Source organism: Lactuca serriola, chromosome 6, assembly GCF_051521515.1.
Source record: "Lactuca serriola cultivar US96UC23 chromosome 6, Lser_US96UC23_V15, whole genome shotgun sequence".
NCBI lineage: Eukaryota > Viridiplantae > Streptophyta > Magnoliopsida > Asterales > Asteraceae > Lactuca > Lactuca serriola.
The window spans coordinates 30158832-30182754 of NC_136413.1; the positions used below are offsets into that span (position 1 = coordinate 30158832).

At 34.2% G+C, this 23923-nt stretch overlaps 2 protein-coding genes and 2 pseudogenes across 2 annotated transcripts; 2 read left to right on the forward strand and 2 right to left on the reverse strand.

Moving 5' to 3' along the window:
- Positions 1-7318: 7318 nt before the first annotated feature.
- LOC145059034 (large ribosomal subunit protein uL6m pseudogene) lies at positions 7319-7627 on the reverse strand (annotated as a pseudogene).
- A 1723-nt stretch (positions 7628-9350) lies between these two features.
- DNMT2 (DNA methyltransferase-2) lies at positions 9351-11653 on the forward strand. Its single transcript, XM_079006931.1, has 10 exons — positions 9351-9509; positions 9606-9716; positions 9915-10008; positions 10103-10221; positions 10323-10445; positions 10533-10770; positions 10869-10963; positions 11070-11132; positions 11211-11275; positions 11408-11653. Exons 1-10 carry the CDS (start codon positions 9438-9440, stop codon positions 11481-11483), a joined length of 1056 nt encoding a protein of 351 aa, XP_078863057.1. The 5' UTR covers positions 9351-9437; the 3' UTR covers positions 11484-11653.
- Positions 11654-14583: 2930 nt separating this feature from the next.
- On the forward strand, positions 14584-17507 carry LOC145058176 (Pentatricopeptide repeat (PPR) superfamily protein). The gene has a single exon (XM_079006087.1). The coding sequence runs from the start codon at positions 14666-14668 to the stop codon at positions 17228-17230; it is 2565 nt and encodes an 854-aa protein (XP_078862213.1). The 5' UTR covers positions 14584-14665; the 3' UTR covers positions 17231-17507.
- Positions 17508-18346: 839 nt separating this feature from the next.
- On the reverse strand, positions 18347-22128 carry LOC145059627 (ammonium transporter 2 member 5 pseudogene; annotated as a pseudogene).
- Positions 22129-23923: the final 1795 nt, after the last annotated feature.

Below are 23923 nucleotides of genomic sequence, written 5' to 3' on the forward strand. Positions count from 1 at the left end.
GGATTTGAGGCTTAGCTACCGATGGTCATGCATGAAGAGGGATATATCATGGTATGTTTAGAGGCGCTTGACTTGTCGGATGGTTAATGCCGAACACCAGAGGCCGCATGGCAATTTGCACCCATTGGAGGTTCCCATGTGGAAATGGGATCATATTGCTATGTATTTTATTACCAAGTTACCTCGGACGGCTAAGGGGGCAAGATGTGATTTGGGTGATAGTGGACCGGTTGACCAAGAGTTCCCACTTCTTAGCTATGCGAGAGAGCTCATCGGCCAAGAAATTGGCCGATTTATATGTGCACGAGATCGTTTCTAGGCATGGTATTCCAATCTACATTGTATATGATCGATATGTTAAGTTCACATCTTGTTTCTAGAAAAAGTTCCACAAGGAACTAGGTAGGAGGTTGCATCTCAACATTCCTTATCATCCGCAGACTGACGGTCAGAATGAGCGGACCATTTAGACACTTTAGGACATGCTGAGAGCTTGTGTCATAGATTTTGGTGGGAGTTGGGACTCCTACCTTCTCTTAGCTGAGTTTTTGGACAACAACAACTACCACTCCAGTATCGATAAGCCGCCTTTCGAGCTCCTCTATGGGAGGAAATGTCGCACCACAGTGTGTTGGGGAGAGGTTGGTCATAGAGCCATGGGAAGGACTGAGGTAGTCTTTCTGACGACGGAGCTCATTCAACATATTAGGCAGAGATTTTAGACAGCTTAGATTTGGTAGAAGATTTATGCCAACAAGCATCAATCTGAGTTGGAGTTCTAGGTTAGGGACATGGTCTTACTAAAGGTATCACCATGGCAGGGTGTAATACGCTTCAAGAAGAAGGGAAAGTTGGGACTCTAGTATATTGGGTCATTTCAGATGATTGCCAGGGTTGGCATGGTAGCATACGTATTGGATTTTTCTAAGGAGCTCAGCCAGATCCACAACACATTCCACGTTGCATAGCTTTGGAAGTGTGTAGGCGATGATGCAACGATTGTTCCCTTAAAGGATATTCAGGTTGACGATCGCTTGAATTATGTGGAGATACTAGTGGTGATTTTGGACCAGAAGATGAAGGCCTTGTGCAACAAGGTGGTTTCTTTAGTTAAAGTTTAGTGGCGGCATCAACACGGTTCCGAATGGACATGGAACCCGAGTCTGAGATGTGGGAGCATTACCAAGAGTTTTTCACGGTAGCAAAATTTGAGGATGAAGTCTAGTTCAAGTGGGGGATAATTGTAACATGTCGATGATGAGGTATTTTCAATTTTAACCTTAAGTATGAATATTAATTTCATTTTAGCCCTTGTGTATGAAAAATGTTGGAAAATGGCCCATAATGGCATTTTTGTAATTTAGGAGTCGAGCTCACGTACGCTGGGCGTATGTGTCCGAACCATAAACCCTAATATTTAGGGTCCGGACCCTTTATAAGCATCATTATCTCCCCAAGGCTCATTCCCTCATCAACCTCCAACCCACTTCCCTCTCCCAAGCAAACCCTAATCCATTTAGAGCCATTTGGAGCATTGTGTGTGTATTTTGGTAATCTTGAAGGAGAGAGGAAGAAGAGAAGATCGTCTTGGAGGAGTGGGAATCTTTAGATCCCGAATGACATCATCATTTGGCATTATATGGAGGTATAAAATTCTGACCTTGGCTTACATTTCTTTAGATCTTGTTAGTTCTTGATTCATGAAGCATTTTTTGGTCCCAATTATTGACCTTTATGAGTATGGCATACTCTAACCCACTTAAGTTGTCATTTCATACGTTTTGTGAGGTCTAGAAGCATAAAAATATGATATTGTCTCTTAGTTCTGCCCCATGCATGGGTTTGGTTGTCTTAATGGGTTAAGAGGTTGGGGTTTTTAGTATCTAGCACTTAATGGCCATGGAAGACCATAAAGTTGGAAACTTTATGGTCAAGGAAAATATTTGGGGGCATAAGGGCTTAAGTATTAAGCACTTAATAAGTTGGGAAGGAATCCAACTCCCTAGTCAACATTCGAGTACGCCCTGCGTATTGGCTGAGTATGCCCAACGTACTCGGCTGAGTCAACCCGGTGGACCTTTTGACTTTTAGCTTTGACTAGAGTTTGACCAATTTTGACCAAAGGGTATTTTGTGTATTTTGATATTAAATTAAAGTTGGGCAATGATTTGAATAGTAGGTGATAGGTAAATTCGATATTCGGAGTAGAGATTTATACAACTTCTGTTCGGACTAAGAGGCGAGTTTTCCTTACTGTAGTTGTGGGCAGGCAGGGTTGAAGGCACCACTGCCCGCCCACTATATTATGTAATATGGTTATAGGATAGTGTTATGATAGTATATGATTGATTAGTAGATCTATATGCTTGTCTGCATTTGTTGATTTTGTGTTTATGTTTGTTTGTTATATATGTCAACATATTGTGGTTAGGTTGAGGCGGTCTTGCTTTGTGCTGAAGGCCAAGACACCCGAGGCGGTCCAGATAGATTGTAGGCCCTACAAGGTGTTCCAGTCAGACCGAAGGCCCGTAGAGCGGCCCATATAGGTTGTAGGCCATGTGAGGTGGTCCAGTCAGGCTGAAGGCTCATAGTTGCATGATTTGATTATTATGTTGTGTGATGGTACTTTGGGGGAACTCACTAAGCCTTGGCTTATAGTTTTAGTTTATTATTTTAGGTACTTCAAAGGATCGTGGGAAAGCGGAGGCCTGGTCGTGCACATCTTTCTATTTTCATGATATGATTTTTGGGACACTCTGATATGACTTTACTTTTGAAACAATGGTTCCTTTTTGTAAACAATTATGGATAATGGTTGTTTTTGAAAATTTTAAATTTTTATGATTTTTGGAGTATTACATGTTTAACTTGTTCTTGATCATTGCATGGTAATTCATAAATTGGTATGTCTAGATACTTGATCATAATAGCTAGTTAATAAATTGGTAATCAATATATTCCATCCACTAGAAATCAACCATAAGAGAAAGGGAAATCAGAACTGAACAAAAGTAATCTTTAATCGTGAAGTAAATTCGTTTATATTTGCTTGCTTAGTTGGTAATTTGGTAGTGATTTGAATTAAGTTCTTCTAATCTTGCAAAATTAGTAATCCCCCCCCCCCCCCCAATTTAAGTTTGTTTTTCTTAGTTTAATTAGAAGTAGTTGTTTTAATTAATTAAATTCCATTCCCTATATTCGACACTCGACTTACCGAAGCTATTCTATAATCTGACTAGGTACATTGCCTATAGGTGCATATATTAGTTAAATTAATAAGGTTATAAATTTAAAAATAAGTAGGTACTTTTGTGCACATCAAAAATCATATATTTGATTTGATATCTCAAGAACACAAAATAGCAAGGTATTTTCTATGCTTCTGATTTAAAAGTAGTCTATCTTCGAAATTGAAATTCTTTGGATTATCATAAATCTGATTTCATGATACCTTGGGCTATAGCGACGAAACCACATATCTTGGAAAGTGATTGCAATCACGATCCAAGATATATCAATGTAAATTGATATTCTTAAGACCACAAAATCTAACATGTTATGGGGAGTATTGAGGTAGTACTCAAGACCACCAAGTTCGTTCAGCAAGTACGAGGTCGGTTACATACCACACAGAGTCATCAGAAGAGTTATGCTGACTGGCGACGATCAGACCTCGACTTCCATATGGGAGATTATGTGCTTCTGAATGTGTTACCTTAGAAAGGTGTCATCCGATTTCGGAAGCGGGGCGAGTTGGGCCCTATATATATTGGTCCCTTCAGGATCATCCCCAAGGTGGGCAAGGTTGCTTACCGGTTGGAGTTTCCTGGCGAGCTTAGCCATATCCACAACATGTTCCATGCCTCTCAGCTATGGAATTGTTTGGTTGATGAGTCTGTATTGGTTCCCTTAGATTATATTCAGGTTGATGAGCGTCTGAACTATATGCAGAGACCGATTGCGATCCTTGATAGGAAAATGAAGACCTTACGCAACAAGGTAGTGGGTTTGGTTAAGGTGCAGTGGCAGCACCAGAAGGGCTTGGAATGGATGTGGGATCCAGAGGAAGAGATGTAGGAGCATTACCTAGATTTATTTGTTGCAACGAACTTCGAGGAAGAATTCTGATTCAAGTAGGGGAGATGTGTAACACATGTATGCTCAGGTTTGATTCCTATATTAATTTTATGACTTTTTTGCATTTTGAGTGACCTATACAAGGAGTAGGATGGCCTCCTACGCATGACGTAGGTCAATAAGACTATGTGAGGGATTAGTGCTCTATGCAGGGCATAGAATTGTAGGGTTTGAACCCTAATTGAGGGGTTGTGAGCCATATTTAAAGGTTCTAACTCCTTGAGGGTCTCACCATACTCAACCTCCACCCTCTCATTTAATCACATCAAAACCCTAGCCTCTTTGTATGAGTTTGGAGCTTTAAGTGTGGTTTTTGTGTGCATTTGTAAAGAAGGAGTTCATTGGAGAAGCGTTAGTAAGCTTCAAGCTTATAGATCTAGACTTTGCTCTTCATTAATATTCTTCAGGAGGTATAAAGCTTGAATTTTGATGTTTCCTTTTGATGGATCTAACTAGTTTATGGGTTTTGTGATTTTTTGTCCCTTAACCTTTATCTTAATGGGTATGAGCTACCTCGGATCTTATGAGTGGCATTTCCTTTCATTTTCTGAGCTTGTAGAGTGATAAAAAAATAGGAGCTTGGTCTCTCCCATCCTTCCATGGATGAGTTCTTGAGCATTGGAGTGTTTAGTAGACTTAGGGTTTAGTCTTGTATCCTTATAAGCCATGCAAAGGCATAAAGTCATAGACTTTATCACTTAAGTTGTTCGTTAGGACTAGATCTGAGAATTAGGTGTTTGGTCCTTATGTATCAAGGACTTTGTAAAAGTTGGCAAAACAGAGTAATTACGTAGGGCGTAGCCTGATTATGCCTCGTTTTCCATTAGAAGGATCTATGCTAAGTGTGGGGCATGTTATTATGCATGGGGTAGCTCCAGAAGTGTGATTTTGGTCAAATTGGGTTTTAAGTCAAGTAGGGTGGGTTCTAGTCATGAAAGGGTAAAATGGTCTTTTACCCCAAAGTAGGGCAACTATGAACCAAGACCCTGAGTTGGATTAATACCTTAATTCTGATTAGGGTTTCATTGTGTGTTTGATTAGTATGGGGAGTTCCAGTATCGGTGGCTCGGGTGTGAGATTTGTCGGTTGTCAGATTGAGGTGAGTCTTCTCATTGTATTCGTGGGTCGAAGGCACCAATGTCGGCCCACTAAATTGTGTTATGTAGGATGCTAGATGTCTTTGTGACTCTTGCATGTGTATGTGCAATGGGCCCTTCTTATGTTTGGCGGGACCCATTATATATGTAGGGCGGAGCCTGTTATGTATGCAGGGTGAGGCTTGTTATGTATGTTTGGGCGAGGCCCGTTTGTATGTTGGGTGGTGCTCGTTATGATGGGCAAGGCCCGATATGTGGGCGAGGCCCAAGGTTGTGTATGTTATGTGTTATTTTAGGGAACTCACTAAGTTTTGTGTTTACGGTCTCGTGTTTTAACAGTTTGTGTACTTTCGGTTTTGAAAGGGAATGGCCCGTCATGATTGAACAACATATCCTTTGATTTATTCTGCATAGACATTTGATTTTACTCTAATGTTGACAATATTTATACTATGGTTGATTTGGAACAATTTGGTTGTATTTTTTGGTGTTTGAAATACAAATATTTTATTATCATTTTTGGGACGTTACAGTTTCATACACCATTCGTTGTCGATAAAATGGTGAAAAAAAAGTTAATACTAAGGATTTTGTTATTGCAAAAAATAATTGCACAAAACTTTATTCATTATGATAATGTTGTCACATTCATGGCAAGTCTAGACACTTACGACATCCACAATGCATTGAACTCTATAGAGTTCAATGGAGTGTCACATCATCATTTAATATTCCATACAATTCTATTCATTTTTATCACACAATACATTAAACTCTACAAGTTCAATGGAACATATTAAAAAAATATTTATTTAAATATTTAAATACTTTCCTTTTTCCCATTGAAGAGTTCAATGACCATTGAATTCCAAATCCATTGAATGCCAATGTGGCATTTCACAATGGTGCAGTTGTATCCATTGAACGACAAGTAGACATGACACCTCATTCAACTCTTCCATTAAACTCTCCATTGTGGATGCTCTTAAGTGTTAGATATAACATGACTAAGGAGCTAATCATTAATGGTGTGATATCGGTTGAATTTATAAGAACACGACAAAATTCGACAGACTATTTGGCTAAAGGTTTAATTGAGGACTCTGCATAAGTCCATGATCAGGATGTGGTTTAAAGTGCGTATGTATCTTTAGCCACCAAATTCTCTCTATATGTCTTGGAACTTCTTGGAAATTAAATTGAATATGAAAAGCTCACACTTACAGAACGAAACTTACTTTGAAGCATCTCAAGTACGATGTGATCAAGCCTATAGTGGTTAAGGATGACATTATCTTCTTTAATAATACTTTTGATAAAATATTGTAGTGGGTAATGATGAAGTTATATTTTTAACAATAATGATAATAGATATTGTAGCACCTAAGGATAAGTTATCATCTTATTACATGGATTTTTCTAACATTAACAATGGATATACAAAGTAATTATAATGAATTGTAAAAATGGAAATGTACATAATGGTCACTGTGTTTATTACATAATTGCACTTCCAATCCAATTGTCCTTGTTCTCACTATCGGTGTAACAAAACAACCACAAGAACCATTTTCGTAATTTACTCTGAAAAGGTAAAAGTTTAATTGATACTTGAAAAGTAAAATGTTAAAAATGACACGAAAGAAATAAGTATTTATGGGATGAAAAAGAAAAAAAAACAATTTAACAACTAAAATATTTGAAATCAAGTTTATATTAATAAATAATTGGCTATAAATCTTGTCTAATTTTGATAAAACCAAGAAAGTAGGTAAAACCAAGAAGCATCTTTGAGATCAATATTTCAAACTAAGACCAAAAATGTGTAAACTATAGGGACCAAAATTGTAATTTACTATAAATCAAATCTTTGATTCAAGCTCTAAGACAACCTTTTAAAGATCCTAAATGAGCTTATTCAAGCAAAAATCAAACCATTCGAGTTCCAACTCAAACATAATTATAAAAAGCAATAAACTTGAAATAAAAACCAGTACCATTTATCCAAAAAGTTATTCATACGAGTCTAGAAAATACAAATCAATTCAATGCAATTCTAAGAACATAGAAGCTAAAAGGTAAAGTTATTTTGATTTCTTCCCCTGTTTTTTCTCTATAACTTCATCAACATACATAATACTTTTGCCTTTGTAAACCTCCGGAGGCTTACAGCTGCGAACGGCAGCAGCAAACTGGTGCACCCTTTGCTTGTCAATTCTGGTGCAACAAACGATATTTGGTTTGAAACAAAAGACACGAACAGCAGGAGGCATTGATAATTCAACTTCGTGGCTATACCCCAGCTTTAGAAACAATAAACGCCTTTCTAATTTCGCTCTAGCTTTGAATCCAACTCCCACGATCTTCAAAAACCAAAAGAATCGAGCTTCCATTTTAGCAATCACTTCCGACTATCTTCAGAAACTCGATTGGTTGCATTAACAACTCAATTTGACTCTTAGGTTAAACAACAATTCCAAAATTGATGATTTTATCGATTATAAACCGAATCATTTTTCTCGATTAGAACCCTAAATAACCAGTGAAATGCGGAAATCGACAAGGACAAACTACGGTGGCACCTAATAGGGAGAAGATAGATACCTTAAGGTCGTTGGAGAGATATAATGTCGTCGTCAATGTTAGAAGAGAAGGAGTCGCCTGAGGAAAACAATCAACGACCGCGATGTGGTGTGGTGTGGTCACTGTGGGTTCCGAGTGAAAGAAAACCGAAACCCTTCAACCATCTTTTACCAAAATTCAGTTTTGCCCCATGTAGTTTTAAGTTTTGAGAGTGTGGTTGTTACTTTTTTGTTAAAACTTAAATGCTCAATTTTGTTTACATGTTTATTATTTAAGTTTTCATTTATTATTAGCAGTAAGGATCTGACTTCCAATATAGGATGTCAAATGTTCAATCCATTTTTATTTTATTGAAACATAGATATAACATGTTTAGTAAAGTGAATAATACATATTCTTTTGACACCGAATATATCATAACTAACAACTTATTTTAGGTTAATAACTACCAAATTACATAAAAAATTTCAAACTGTAAAAATATAAGAGTTTAAGGATAAGATCATTACACATTTCTTTCAAAGTAATTCATATTTTTTTGTCTTAAACTATATTTCTCAAGTCCAATCCCGTAAGGGTGGACGAAATACCTTTGTAGATGTTCGAGAAGGGGAGGCTGGCGGGTATCGGTGAGAACACCGTCCAATGGTTTCTTGGTACCACCAATTTGTGATGTTTCAGGTTATTAGGTTATTTCTCTCGACCATTCTACAATTATCTTTATTTTTATATGCAATAACACTTGTAACATATAAGTGATCAATGCACACTGGCTACTGAGATGAGAATGATGAAAAGAATATCATTTTCATGGCCTGTGAATAGTTAAAGAATTTTCAAAATGGTATTTGTGATGTCTATCGGTGTTCCATGTACTTCCATGTGTACGTTTTATCTAATAAATTATTTTAAAATATAATGTTAATAATATTAATTATATGTTTAATTAGTCTTTAGCCATTTGTGACATGTCAATTTTTGTTAAATAATATTTGTTTTGTAATTAACAAATAACAATCTCCTTATTATTCTAATAAAAGAATAAGTTTATTCTCCTTTTGTAATGTGTCGTCATATTATGTCTCTTAATTAATGTCATGTCATTTGTCAAACTATTGATTTTCCATTTTAAATTTCGGATTTTAAATTTTCTCATTCTAATTACATTAAATTAAATTAATAACATTAAAATAAAAATTAAAATAAAGTTAATACATATTATAAGGTGATATAATTTTACATATTTATTTAAATCAACGATTATAATTTTATATAACTAAAACAAATATCTTTTAATTAATAGTTTATTTAAAATAATTTTGAATTTTTAATATAAAAATTTAATTAATTTTATAAACCTAATTTTTACAGGTTATAAATTAATATATAAATAATTCAGAGTATTTAAACTTTCTCAGAGTCTAAATGATCCTCAAAATTTGATATTTAATCGATAGTTTTTCATGTACCCTTGATTAAAAAATAAATTATGAGATTTAATGCAATACGGAGAATTTTCCATTTCACTTTAATTCGATTATGCCTAAAGCCCTAAACAAGTCATTCAAAGCCCTAAAAAACGGCAAATAACGGAACACTCGCTAATAATCTCTTTACTCCATGGAAGAACAAGGTTTGCTCAAAGAACAGCCATGGCGATTACTCGAATTTTACAGCGGCATTGGTGGCATGGTAACCCAACCTAACCCTGCTCTCTTTAATCATTTGAATGCTTTTTATTCAAGATTTCTTTTTTAATAACATTTGAGGCATGGTGGAATTGACCAGAGATATTCGGCGATTAAGGCTGGAGTGAATGCAAAAATGGTTGAAGCTTTCGACATAAACGACTTGGCTAATGATGTTTATGAGCATAATTTTGGGCATCGGCCATTTCAGGTATATCTTTGATAATACAGTTCACGAGCTATAACGAGCCTATGGTAATTCGTTGTAACGATTGCATCACAGTTTTCGTTGCTTGCTCCTCTTTCAAGTTCAATTTTGTGACGAATCGATACAAATATACAAACTCATAACAATGTTAATCAAAATGGATCAAATAGTTACTTCTATTCATTTTGGGGATGAATATAGGGCAACATTCAGACCTTAACCGCTGCTGATCTTGATCGTTACAAAGCAAACGTGTGGCTTCTTTCTCCTCCATGCCAACCTTATACACGACAAGGTAAGATCTAAACATTTATCACATTTCCCTATTTTTTTTCTTCAAATAATCATTCATTGATTATAATTTATCCCCAAGCTAAGCCTGTTTTTAGGTCTTCAGAAACAATCTGCTGATGCTCGAGCCTTCTCTTTTCTTCAAATTCTTGAAATCATACCACAACTGATGCTACCTCCATCCATGCTCTTTGTTGAAAATGTAGTTGGATTTGAGGTTTGAAATCAAGATTTTAGCTAAAGTTTCAATCTTTATATTGGTAGATACAATTTCCATTATTCCATTATTCCATATACCATTTTTTTGTTTTGTTTCAGACATCTGATACACATCAGAAGATGATTCAGATACTCAAAGAAAACCAATTTGTGACACAAGAGTTTATATTAAGCCCACTGCAATTTGGAATCCCTTACTCACGTCCCCGTTACTTTTGCCTTGTATGCTATTTCTACACACCATTAATGAAAAAATGGATCCAAATAAAAAAAATAAAGAATTGGTTTTACTTTTTTTAATTTTTTCAGGCAAAAAGAAAACCTTTATCTTTCTACAACCCAGAGTTCAATGGACAACTTCTTTATGTGCCAAAACCTTTATTAGGTGAAAATGATAATGAGATGCTACAAACATGCCTTCCTATAGAAAGTTTTTTGGAATTTGTAAACTCCAAGGGCAAAAATGGAACATTTACAGATGAAGAAGATTCTTTAAATAAGTATTTGGTTCCATCAAATTTGATAGAAAGATGGGGGAGTGCTATGGGTATCCTTGAGGTTATCTGTTTCTTTTTCAATCCTAACTTTTTACAAATTTGCCCTCATTCATTTTTATTGCAAAAGTTGTTCCTTAAAGTGGAATAGATATCGTGTATCCTGATTCAAAGAGGTGTTGTTGTTTTACAAAGAGTTATTATCGTTATGTGAAGGGAACTGGCTCCCTTTTGGCGACTATTATGGTAATTTTCCACAAATATTATATTTGTTATTTTATAGCATATAAACCATCATTCTTGTGAAAAAAATCCCCCCCAAAAAAAAATACAATTTTCAAATTGTTTGCAGCCTATTACAAGAGACAAAACATCACTTGAGGAACTTTGTCTCAGATACTTCACCCCTAGAGAGGTTTGTAGGTTTTATTAATTTTGAATTGTTATATGGACTTTCTTTTTTATTAATTTTATAATAAAAATCATATTGTAGGTTTCCAATTTACACTCTTTCCCTAAAGAATTTGAGTTCCCAGAACATGTGACCCTTCGACAACGGTATTGTTTTTTTTTCCATTTCATACTCTTACAAAGTTATGATTTGGAAGTTTGTATTTACATTTTATGTTTTTAAATGATTTTTATTAAGATTAAAGTGAGTGTAATTTGTTATTATTATTTTTGTTGCAGTTATGCATTGCTGGGAAACAGTTTAAGTGTAGCAGTGGTTGCTCCACTGCTTCATTATTTATTTAGTGAGTCATAGTTTTGTTCTTTTGGACATTTTTATAAAACTGAAACAAGCACCATATCATATGTACTATAAAGATTTTTTTCTCATGTTTGATATGTACAAGTTTTAAAAGATGGGGCTTGAACATTTGTTTATATTGTATTGATATATTATTGTATTTTTAGGTAGTATTTACTGTTTGATTCTTTTTGCTTAATGGAGGTTGTTTCTTTTTGACTCAATGAGCTTAATGAGTATACCACTTAATCAGGATAATTATATATGATTGTTTCTTTTTGACTTAATAAGCTTAATTAGTTAAGCACTTAATCTGCTGGATAGTTATATATGTTTGTTTCTGTTTTACTTTAACATCTACAAAATGATTATCTAGTTTTTGAAATTTATTTTTCAAAGTAAAGTTAACTCCAACCAAATATATATTTCTATTATGTTTGATTTTAAATACAAAATAAAAGAGGGTTAAATACAATAGCATAAAACTACAAATGAAATAACAATATTTATTAGTCGACTAAATCATCATCATCATCTTCAAATCTCCGATTGCTTTCATCCAGTAATTGTAAAATGGAAATTCACAGTCGATCTCACCACCATTTATGTCGGGTGATAACTAGAGTGCAAATTCCTCTTCATGGATTCATTGCACACATAGTGCTAGATATTCGTCTTCATGTGAAACGACATTTGTATCCTTTCTACGCTATCAAAGTATTTCTTCAAACAAATGAATACTTCCATATTCAGAGGTAGTTCCTGACATTCATTTCGATATTATCCTGAAACTAAGAGAAAAAGTTGATTTTTAAGCCGAAACACCCCTCATATTTGGTATTAACTTTGCGAAACATGTCCCATAACTTCAAAGTCCTTTCAAAAATCATAAATAGTTTGTTAAAAAATAAGGCTGCGATACAATCAATGCAAGAGACTATGTATCAAAACAAACTATTTCAAACATCTCAAGAATCCTTCTAAATGTACAAGTTTTTTTTTTTTTTTTTTCAATTTTATTATCTGGTTTATTAAACCCTTTACGTAGGATAGAAACGTTCTGCTTTATCCTTTTTTTCTTGTTCATAAAAGTCTTTAAGTTTAGTTTTTTGGTTTAAAATCCTTAAATTTGACATGAATTTTCACTTTTAACATATAAATTTGCAAAAAGGATAAAATTGATTTTTTTTTTTTTTGCAAAATTGAATCATTAATGAACCTAAAATACGATTTTAGGTAAAACTGACAAAAACATATAAACTTAATGGTTTTTATGGCATTTGCGGTTTATTTTAGTATATATGTGTGTTTATTTTACTATATAATGTGTGTGATGTGATTGTAGGGGTAGTCTTTGCTACAAAATAAAGACAAAATTGCAAAAATGGTCCCTGTGGTTGTCAAATTTATGTACTTTTGGTCCTAAATGAAATGTTAGTGCACCACTGGTCCAATTTTGAATACCTTATGTGATTTTGGTCCCTATGATTGACATTTTTGTGTGGTTTTGGTCCACATCCAACTTAAAAAGACGGATATACCCTTATATTTCTTTTATTAATTTCTTATTATTAAAAGAAAAAAAAATAACACCCACCCCACCCCTCTACTCACCTTTACTCTCTCTCTCTCTCTCTCTCTCTCTCTCTCTCTCTCTCTCCAAAGAGTGTGGCTGTTGGTTACTTCCCTTTCAATTGTTTCCCTTAAAAACCAAAACCACCATACGCCCCTCCCATTTGCTTCCTTCTGGCATTCAATCGATCACCGACACAGAGAACCCTTCCTTTGCTCTTCTTTATCTTCATCAATTGTATAGCTCCACCATCGATTTCCTGAGAAAAAAACGGATGCTGCTTCAACCCTAATCACGTTCCAAGATTCGTAGGTATCCACATTGGCACCACCTTGATACAACCAACGATCGGGGAGTTTGTCTCCAACGAAGATGGTGGCGGTGATTTTGGGGGTGGTGAAGTATCTTATGATGTGATGTGATGTAACAGGTAGGCGAGGCAGAGGTTTTGTCTTTTGATACGGATGGGAGAGATGGAGGAAGAACAGGAGAGAGAATGGGGTTTTAGATGAGAAATACGCTGAAGAATTCAGTCTACAAAACCCTTTTCATTTTCTTCAAATGGGTTCATTGCTTACTGTGACCTCAAGTTGTTGGGTTTCAAAATGAAAAATATGTTATGCTGGTTATAAAATCAAAATCCCAGGAATGCAATGATTGTATTTTGTTAGATTTCAAAATCAATTTTGATTTCTTCCATAAATATGTGTTTTGTTGGTTTTAAAATTGAAATCTCAGCAACTCAACATTCAGTTTATTTGACTATGGTTTGCTTTTTTGTTCTCACTGATTGAATTAGGGACGACTTCAACATCCAATTTCTTTTGTTTCACCTAAATGCTGACATAATAGCCTTCTGTATAGAGATGGGGAAGGAGAGATGGATCCACCACCAGCGGAGTCTAGTTAATCAAAGTGTGTCAAATTCCGACGAAGTCTTTCAACACCGGTGGTGGTGGTGTTGATTGGTTTTTGTGGGTGTTGTGTTGGAGGAGAAGAAGCAAATGAATTAACTGATAAAGGGGTTTACTTGTTATTAACTTTGACTAGTTTAAGCTTGAGCAAAAATGGGTTTTCTGGTGATTTACCAGATGTACAAGATTTGCAAACAGTTTGATCATTTTGTATCTGGATAACAACTCGTTTTCTGGTCGAATCGAATCCCAGTCAAATACAGTCAACTCAACCACCTTCAAGAACTCATCTTTTTATTGTGTGTGTGCTTCTTTTGTTAAGAGAGAAATTACAAATGAAAAATATAAATTAAATTAATTTATGTATTTCTGGAATTAAAGAAAATGAAAAATATAAATTGTAAGGGAATAATTGTCTTTTTAAGTGTGTAAGGACCAAAAACAATAAAAAGATCCAAAATTGGATCAGTGGTGCACCAAGGTATGGTTTTGGACCAAAACTGCAGAAATTTGCCAACCACAGGGACCATTTTTGCAATTTTGTCCAAAATAAATGTAACAATATGAGTAGGGGTGTTAACTGTAACATTTTGGAAATACAGAGGTTCAAAGTAAACATGATGGTTTAACAGAGCTACTGAACTAGGGTTTTGTTTCGCTCTGTCTTCAATTTTTTTGTTTCAGAAAAACACTCCGATAATCGAACAAACATGAGATCTCGCTTCCCTCCTCCATTGATTTCCACATTTCTTGTTCGACCCCGTTCAATAAAAGGACCTCTTTCATCATTTTCTTCAATCTCCGACGATAATCCGTCGTTAGAACACGAAATTCCGATCTCAAAATCCCAATCTTTTGATAAACCCAATCATCCACAGTCACTAAATCTGAAAACCGAAAAACCATTCTCACAAGATCAAGTTTTGACTCAAACCCATGTCACAGAAGTTCTACTTTCTCATAGAAATGACCCAAATCTCGCCCTGACGCACTATAAATGGGCTACGAGAAAAATGATTATACGAGATAACGAGATTAGTGACCCGTTTCTTGCTCTTGTTCATATATTAATATGTTCAGAAAAACACTATGGAACGGCTAAGAAGTTGATTAGCAAATGTGTTACAGAGCGTTCCTTTCCTGGGCCAGGTGAGCTCGTTTCCCAATTTGTTTCTACTGCAGAGAGGTTTCAATTTGATTACAATTCAAATTCTAGGGTTATAAATTACTTACTCTGTAGTTTGGTTCGAGCCTCTCGATTGGAAGATGCTGTTATTTGTTTCAGGAAAATGATTGAAAAAAATATCATTCCATGTGTTCCATATGTTCATGTTCTCTTGAATGCAATGGTTAGGAATAATATGTTCTCTGAAGCTCGAGTTACATTCAATGATATAGTAAGGATGCAAATTCCATACGATTGTGCTACAATTCGAGTTATGATTCGTGGGAGTTGCCATGAAGGTAAAGTTGAAGAAGCTGCAGAGTATTTTTGGGATGCAAAGGCAAATGGGATTGAACTCGATGCAATAACATATAGTACTGCTATTCATGCTATTTGCAAGAAACCAGATGCCATGTCAGCATGTGCATTGTTGAATGAGATGAAGGAAAAAGGATGGATTCCTTCTGAGGGAACTTATACTAATGTCATTGTAGCTTGTGTGAAACAGAAGTATATGATAAATGCATTAAGGTTAAAAGATGAAATGGTTGATAATGGTGTTCCTATGAATATAGTAGCTGCCACAAGTTTGATGAAGGGATACTGTGTTAATGGAGATCTTCATAGTGCTTTGAATTTGTTGGAAAAGAGTGTTGAAAATGGTCTTTGTCCAAATAGGATCACCTACTCGATTCTTATTGAAGGGTGCTTCAACAATGGTGATTATGAAAAAGGTTTTGAATTATACAACCGAATGAAAAACGAAGGTATAAAACCAAATGTTTACAATGTCAATTCTTTGATAATAAGGTATTTTGAGGCTGGTTTGATAAAAGAAGCTATTAACCTCTTCGATGAAGCTATTGAAAATGGTATTGCGAATGTATTCACATACAACAATCTTATTTCATGGTTTTGTAAAGTGGATAAATCGAATGAAGCTTATAAGGTGTTTGAAAAGATGATGAAAAATGGAGTTTCTCCAAGTATTGTTACATATAACAACATTATACTCGGTTATTGCAAAAGTGGTGACATGGATGTTGCATTGGATGTGTTTAAAAAGATGCAAGAAAATGGTTTGAAACCGAATGTTGTAACTTATAGTATTTTAATCGATGGGTATTTTAGGAAAGGCAAAAAGGAGGAAGCTTTGACTATCTTTGACCAAATCTTGGAGTTAGGGTTTCTTCCATCCGACTACACGTTCAATATACTCATCAAAGGTTTATCCAAACTTGGTCAAACATCCGAGGCTTGTTTAATGTTGGAAAAAGTCAAGAAAATGGGGTTCAATCCACATTGTATGACATATAATAGCATTATAGATGGATTTATCAAAGAGGGTAGTCTTAATTCCGCATTGGCTATTTATACTTCAATGCATGAATCCGGTGTTACCCCTAATGTTTTCACATACACATCTTTAATATACGGATTTTGCAAATTCAAGAACATGGATCTTGCTTTAAAAATGAGGAATGAGATGAAAAGCAAAGGACTTGAATTAGATATTGTAACATACGGTGTTTTGATAGATGGATTTTCCAAAAATCGGGACATGGGAAGTGCAAGTGAAATCTTTAATGAGATTCATCAAGTGGGATTATCTCCAAACACAACGGTTTACAATTCCATGATTAGTGGATTTAGGAATCTTGATAACATAGAACAAGCTCTTGTTCTTCACAAAAAGATGATAAATGAGGGGATTTTATGCGATTTGGCTACTTACACTACATTGATTGATGGATTGCTTAAATCGGGGAGAATAATTTGTGCTTCTGAATTGTATTTAGAGATGCTTGGAAAGAATATAGAGCCAGATGTTATTATGTATACGGTTTTGGTCAACGGGCTTTGTAACAAAGGTCAACTAGAAGATGCAAGGAAAATCTTGGAAGAGATGGGTAGGGAGGGTAGGGTTCCTAATGTGGTTATTTATAATTCATTGATTGGAGGGTATTTTAGGGAAGGAAATTTGCAAGAGGCTTTTAAGTTGCATGATGAGATGCTTGATAGAGGTCTTATACCCGATGATAAAACTTATGATATTCTTGTTATGGGTAAAGTCAAAGAGGGTGAGTCAACTTCTTTCAAGTCAACATGACAGAAATTCTGTGAGCTACTTTTTTTATTCTTCTGGTTTTGGTTCTATGTTGTACAGTTGTTATGATAGTGGTGATTTTGGTCTACAAGATTCTGTTATATTATCATTTTAAAGGGTATTTTAGGTATTTGAGTGATGATCAGTTGTCTTCTTTTCTTATAGTGTCCTTAACTATAAGAAAGTTGAGTGAAAAGTCATTCAAAGAAGGTAAAAAAAAGGAGGGTAATAATGTAATTGTAATTATTGTTTTCCTTAAGTAATCAGCTTGATTGAAGCAGATATGAGACCTGATTATCTGACCCATAAATAATAGGACATTATATTTTGAAAAATATCGTTAATTGTAGTATTGTACATTTTTTTTAAAGTTCAATGCTATATAAAGAAATGAGAGTAGGATGATAAATAAACCAATAAATAATAGTATAGCAGTAAACTTTAATTTATATGTTTGTTACAGCATCTTTCATTTCTTTCTATTACAACATTTTAATATTTTTTAGTAAGGCATTATACTTTAAAAAATGTACCCAATTTTAGCATTGTATTTTTAGTTTTTTCTTATTAGTACCAATTGCACTTTGAAAAATCTTCTTAATTAAAATAGTGAAATTTGTTTTGTAATTGGATGACATTGCAATAATTGATACGAGAAGAAATGAAAGTAGATGCTATGATAAACAAATGAATAAAGCACATTGCTATTTCTTGCATTTAACCCAAAGTAACATGATGACCATTATACCAAAATCGCTTCATACACTAGAAACCGATTACACGATTTCAAATGTAACAATGATATTTTTTGCAAGAGACAAATGAAAGTACATTGCTATATCTTACATTTAACCCTAAATAACAATAGAATAATATCGGAATCACTTTATGCACTTGAATATAATTATGTGATCAAGCATGAAAATGATGTTTTTTACAAGAGATCCTATGCTATGATGAACAACCAAATGAAAGTACATTGCTATTACTTGCATTCATCCCCCCAAGACACACATATCAAAATCACTTTATACCCTCGAAATTGATTATCGATTTCAAGTGTTACAATGATGTTTTTGCAAGAACTCATAAACTCGAAAATCTATCTAATTTTCACATCTATTCAACCGAAATCATACCACTCTTACTTGGGGTTTCAATATCATTATAATAACTCGAGTATTTTCCAACCATCTCTCCTTTCTCCCAAATAGCATAAGCTTCTTCTCCATGAACTGCCTCATCTCCAACTTCCATGTCCTCATAAGATAACCTCAAAGGGACAATTAATCTCACGAATAAACACACTAAACTTGTCATCACAATATTAAGCACCACCACAAACAAAATCCCAAGCAATTGAATCCTCATTTGTCGAAATCCTAAACGGATGCTTTGTGATGTCCCGAGGTGCAATCCATGAAAGAATCCCATGTATTTACTTGTACTTCCATAGAAAAGTTTGCACAAATGAGGCTCTGAGAAGAGTCCAGTGAGAATGCCACCCAAGATTCCGGCGATGGCGTGTGTGTGCAACATCGCCATTGTGTCGTCCACTTTTTGGAGTAGTTTTATCTTTTTCTGCAATACCATCATTGTGAACCATGGGATTGAGCCTGAGAAAATTCCCATAACAATTGCGGCATATCCTTGCACTAACCCTGTAAATATAAAGATTTTAGAAATTGTCATTGGGTTGTACAATAGCACACACACGATAAATTTTAGGTCTCTTTGTTACACATAAGGACAGAATATAAAATAGAACATAACACGTTTTAGTGTGTTTGTTATATTGAATTATTATGAGACAAATGTCAATGGGATAAAATATATATTTTCCCCCTAAAAATGTGTAACAGACTTGTTTGATCTGTGCAAAAGACCGTGATTTTTTTTAATTGTAGATCGAAAATAGCCCTAAAGGGGCTTGTTGATAAATTTTCATCTGGTTCATTATCATCTAGTCATGTCCCGTGTAACAAATAAAGTCTTATGTAGTGTTTGTGCGTGAGAATAGGAGTGTAATGACATAATAATAATAATAAAAGAATTAATTTTGTTTTGTCTAAGGAAAAGAAATTGACCGTTTTTAATTTTCGATTGTTAAATAAAGTTTTTTTAATTTTTTTAATTCCATTATGGAATGTAATAAAAACTTATAATGTGATTCATTTATATCTGTAATTTTTTTTAATAAAAAGTATTTTTCTAGACATTCATTACTATTTTCATAAGAGAGCTATATATATATATATATATATATATATATATATATATATATATATATATATATATATATATATATATATATATATATTAGTATCAAGACTATATCGGTTAATATACATAAATGAATAACAAACTATTTTTGTGTATTCCACAAAATATCATTATCCAAAAAACATAGTATCAAAAGCCACACAAATGAAACTTTTTCCCCGACAAAATATTTGTTGTCTTAATGATATTCTATGAACAAAACAATTAGTTCATACATATTGATGATACGTTTTAAAACAACGATGTTTTTATAAAAAAAACAAGTGCAACCCATTTATGATATCCAAATTTCAAATGAAACCTCCTTCATTTCCTACAAGCTAACAATATAATGATTCATTTTATTAGGCTCTTTATTCAACTACTTTGTCATGCATTCTATTTTATCCAACAAAAAATATATATTTACTTTTCTTTGGAGGGAGGAGAGGGGGTTATAAATTATAAGTACCTGCTCCGGGTGTTATGCAAACCAGACCAGTGATCATGCCTTGAACTGCACCAAAAATGGAGGGTTTCTTGAAGAAAATGATATCGAGGATGAGCCACGTGAGGAGGCTTGTAGCAGCACATACATGAGTGTTCAAAACAGCTAAAGAAGCATCCATGCTTGCGACATATGGGGCTCCACCATTAAACCCGGTCCAACCCATCCATAATAAACCCGCACCGGCTAACATGAGTATCATGTTGTTGGGACGAAAACTTTCCCTATCCGCAGTCAACCTAGGACCAACCTGTATGTATGTACAAAATGTTAAATTAATTCCAATAATAGAAAGAGATACCAAAATAGAAAGATGCTTAAAGACTAGTCTAAGTCGGTCTTACTACATGGTCTAGTTTTTTGAACAAACAAAACCATTCCTTTTTATTGGTTTAGTTTGCTCCTAATGTCCTATGTTTCTTTTTTATCCTGCCGGATTTTTCTTGACAAAAAATAAAGTTTAGTAGTTTCTATAGAACACTTTTCATATAAGAATTCAATAATAATTAGTATGGAATAAATATTAAAAAAGAAAAAAAACCTATTAGTACTATTTTATATAACTTTCAATTACATTTAGGGGCGGACATAAGGGATTACTCGGGTGGCCGGTAAAACACTCAAATTTTACAACACAATGTATTTTTTTTGAGAAATTTTCCAGTCGTAATATAAAATTTCTAGTATGCCACCTCAAAAATCATATGTAACACCCTAAGATATTGTGATGCCCGACTATAAAGTATAAACATAATTTTAAACATCCACTATAAGAAAACTTTCTAATTAAATTTTTATTTTTCATATCAAAGACAATTCAACATACCAAAACACATACATATCTATATTATAGTAGGTTTTTTCAAAATGTAATAACAGGAGATCATCATGGATGTTTAAGTCTAAATCGAACACTAAATAATAAAAGAATTGAAAACACCATTTGAGAAGCTAACCAAAGTGGCTTATTATCTGAATGAGATCGGAAATAGAGGAGGTAGCCCAAATCTTCCAATAGGCACATAATCTAGGAAACTTATATATTATATTTTTAATAAAAGTATCATTCTAAGAAGGATTTCTGTCCTCTTATGATTTTAACACCGGTTTCAATCCAATTTAGGGTGGATCTTAGTTTGTTCACATAGTAGTTTTAGTTTTAAACTAGTTTAGGATTCTTTTCGGTTTGTTTAAACGGTTTTTAGTTGTATTTAGACCGAAATAAGTTTCATTTTGAAATCTCTTTTGTATTAATTTAAGAGAAATCAAATATATTTCTATCTTTTGTTCCTGTTAATCTTCCTATCATTAGATTCAGGCAACATTAGATTCAGGCAACAGTATCAAAATCAAAAAAGTAAATTAAAAAAGAGAATTAATGGATAATTGATGTTATTGTTTTATAAGAGTACTAAAATAGGAAAAAAAATGTAAGAAAATATTTAATTTTTCTTAATTTAACAAGGATCGTAGTGTACAAAGGAATTACCCAATAAGCAGCGGTGTAACCTGCAACTCCAGAAGACACATGGATAACATAACCACCTGCGTAATCAATGATTCCCATTTTACTCAGCCAACCTTCGGGAGACCAAATAGTAAACGCACCAAAAGTATACGAAAAAGTCAACCATAAAGGAACAAACAACATCCATGCATAAAAATTCATCCTTCCCAAAACTGCCCCCGCAATCAGAATCAAAGTGATCGCTGCAAACACAAACTGGAAAAACACCATAGTCGCATTCGGAAACATTCCTAAATAAGCTTGTTCAAGAAGGTACTTCTGTTCAAGGGCAATATAGGCTTTTCCCCATACAGGAACAAGTTTATCACCAAAAGAAAGCCTGTATCCCCAACATACCCAACAAACGAGAACCATTGCAAAGGCATATAACGCCATGAAAGCAGAATTCACTGCCCATTTCTTCTTCACAGCGCCGCCGTACAAGATTATAAGACCTGGGACACTTTGCATGCCGACTAACGTCGCCGCCACTAGCTGCCATGCATTGTCGGCTTTGTTCATCCATTCTGGGCTTGCTTCGTCGGGTAACAAGTTTGGAGGGAATGAAAAGGGTTGTGTTAGATTGAAGAGCGGCGGAGATGGTGGTGAGAATGAGAAACTCATGATCTTTTTGAACGTAAATCGACAAGTGAAAATGGTGTCATTTATTGCGAGTTTCACCGGCCATGTTAGTGGTAGTGATGTCGATCGATGATTTCAAGGTACAAGTCGTTATTGAAGTAATAGAATATTATAATCGATTATCGAATCATGATATTGGTATTGATGTTGCTACTTCCATTTGGCGTTTCTGGTGAATTTGGTGAACAATTAGAATGGACAAAAACGAAGCTATTCGGTAAAGATCAAGATAGATCCAGCGGTTAGAATGCATAATGTAAAACAAGAATTGTCTTTATGAAAGTATTTATGAATCGATCAACAATGAATCAGTCATTGTTGAATAGTTTATGCGAAGAACCATGAAATGTTGACAGAAAGTATAATCTAATGCCAAAGATCTTAACATGGAAGACAAAGTAAAGGTTTAAAAAGTAGAAGCTAATAGGACAAAAAGATGGAATTAGTGACGAGGGAGAATCTTGTATTATTATCAGGAGCGATGCTATACTTCACGTGTCTAGCCCTTCAAGAAAATTTATTTAATATATTTTTTTTTATCTTTTAAGATTTCTTTTCCGGCAGCCTACACCTGTTATATATAAATGCTTATGTGGTTTCTTTTAATAAAAATGAGGTAGAAATAATAGTGGATGTTTAAAAAAAACAATGTTTAATTTCTTCAATAACATGTGACGCAATGAAGGAAGCACAATCTTTGTTACGAGGTTAGTTTTCATGGTGATGTTTTCTTGATTTGCAATGGAAGCATAATCTTTGTTACGCGAGAATGATTTTTGTATATTATTCATTTCTTGTCATTTGTTTTAGTTTTGTATGAATGATTTTTCAATAAAGAATTGATTGTCCATGATGTCTTGCACCTACCTCCAATCATCACATCCACAGTGTTGAACATCATACATGTTCAAATATTTCATTAATTTGAAAGTTGAAATGGAATAAGAATATGAACCCTTAATTTGTCCATTGATAACCAAATGTTGTATAGTAGTGATCACATTGTTTGAAACACTCCAAGATAGAGTTGAACCAAGTTCTAATCCTACAATGTGACATTTAGTTAAGGGGGGAAATAATCAATAGTAATAGAAAAGAAGTGAACAGTCAAAAACTTAAGCAAACAACATATTTATCTTGATTTGATGACATGGGCATTACACAACATTGCCACGTCGGTAGGATTTGCCATCACATTTAATAAAAACCAAAAATAAATTATTACAAAATATTTAGACACAACTATATATAATAACAGTATACAAGAGGCCAATCTTTAGGCAAAAAAAAGTTGTGGCTATAGCTAAGGCCATGATATACAGGGATATGTATAGGAGATTTGACACAAAAGAAGGGGAACATGAAATTTAGAAGCTAGCTAAAGACAGAGAAAGAAGGAAAATAGATTTAGGGATTATTAGGTATAATAAGGACGACACAGGACCAGTTCTTGTGAAAGGTGAGGATATTTAGTGGAAAAAGGGTAGTTATTTTCATTCTATATATAATGACAATTCTTTCATGGAGACAAGATGGAGTGTAGGTGTTTTTGCGTTTGGGGAGGCTACAAACTAACAATGAGGATTTCTACTCGAAGATAAGTAACGAAAGTTAATATGGATATGAGGAAGATGGGGAGGAACATAGTCCAGATAAAATATCTATTACTGTATGTCAATGTCTTGAGGGGGGGGGGGGGGGGGGTTAAATGGTTGACAAACTTAATTAACGTAATCCTTAAGAGGACCAAGATGCAAGAGAGTGGAGATAAAGTACT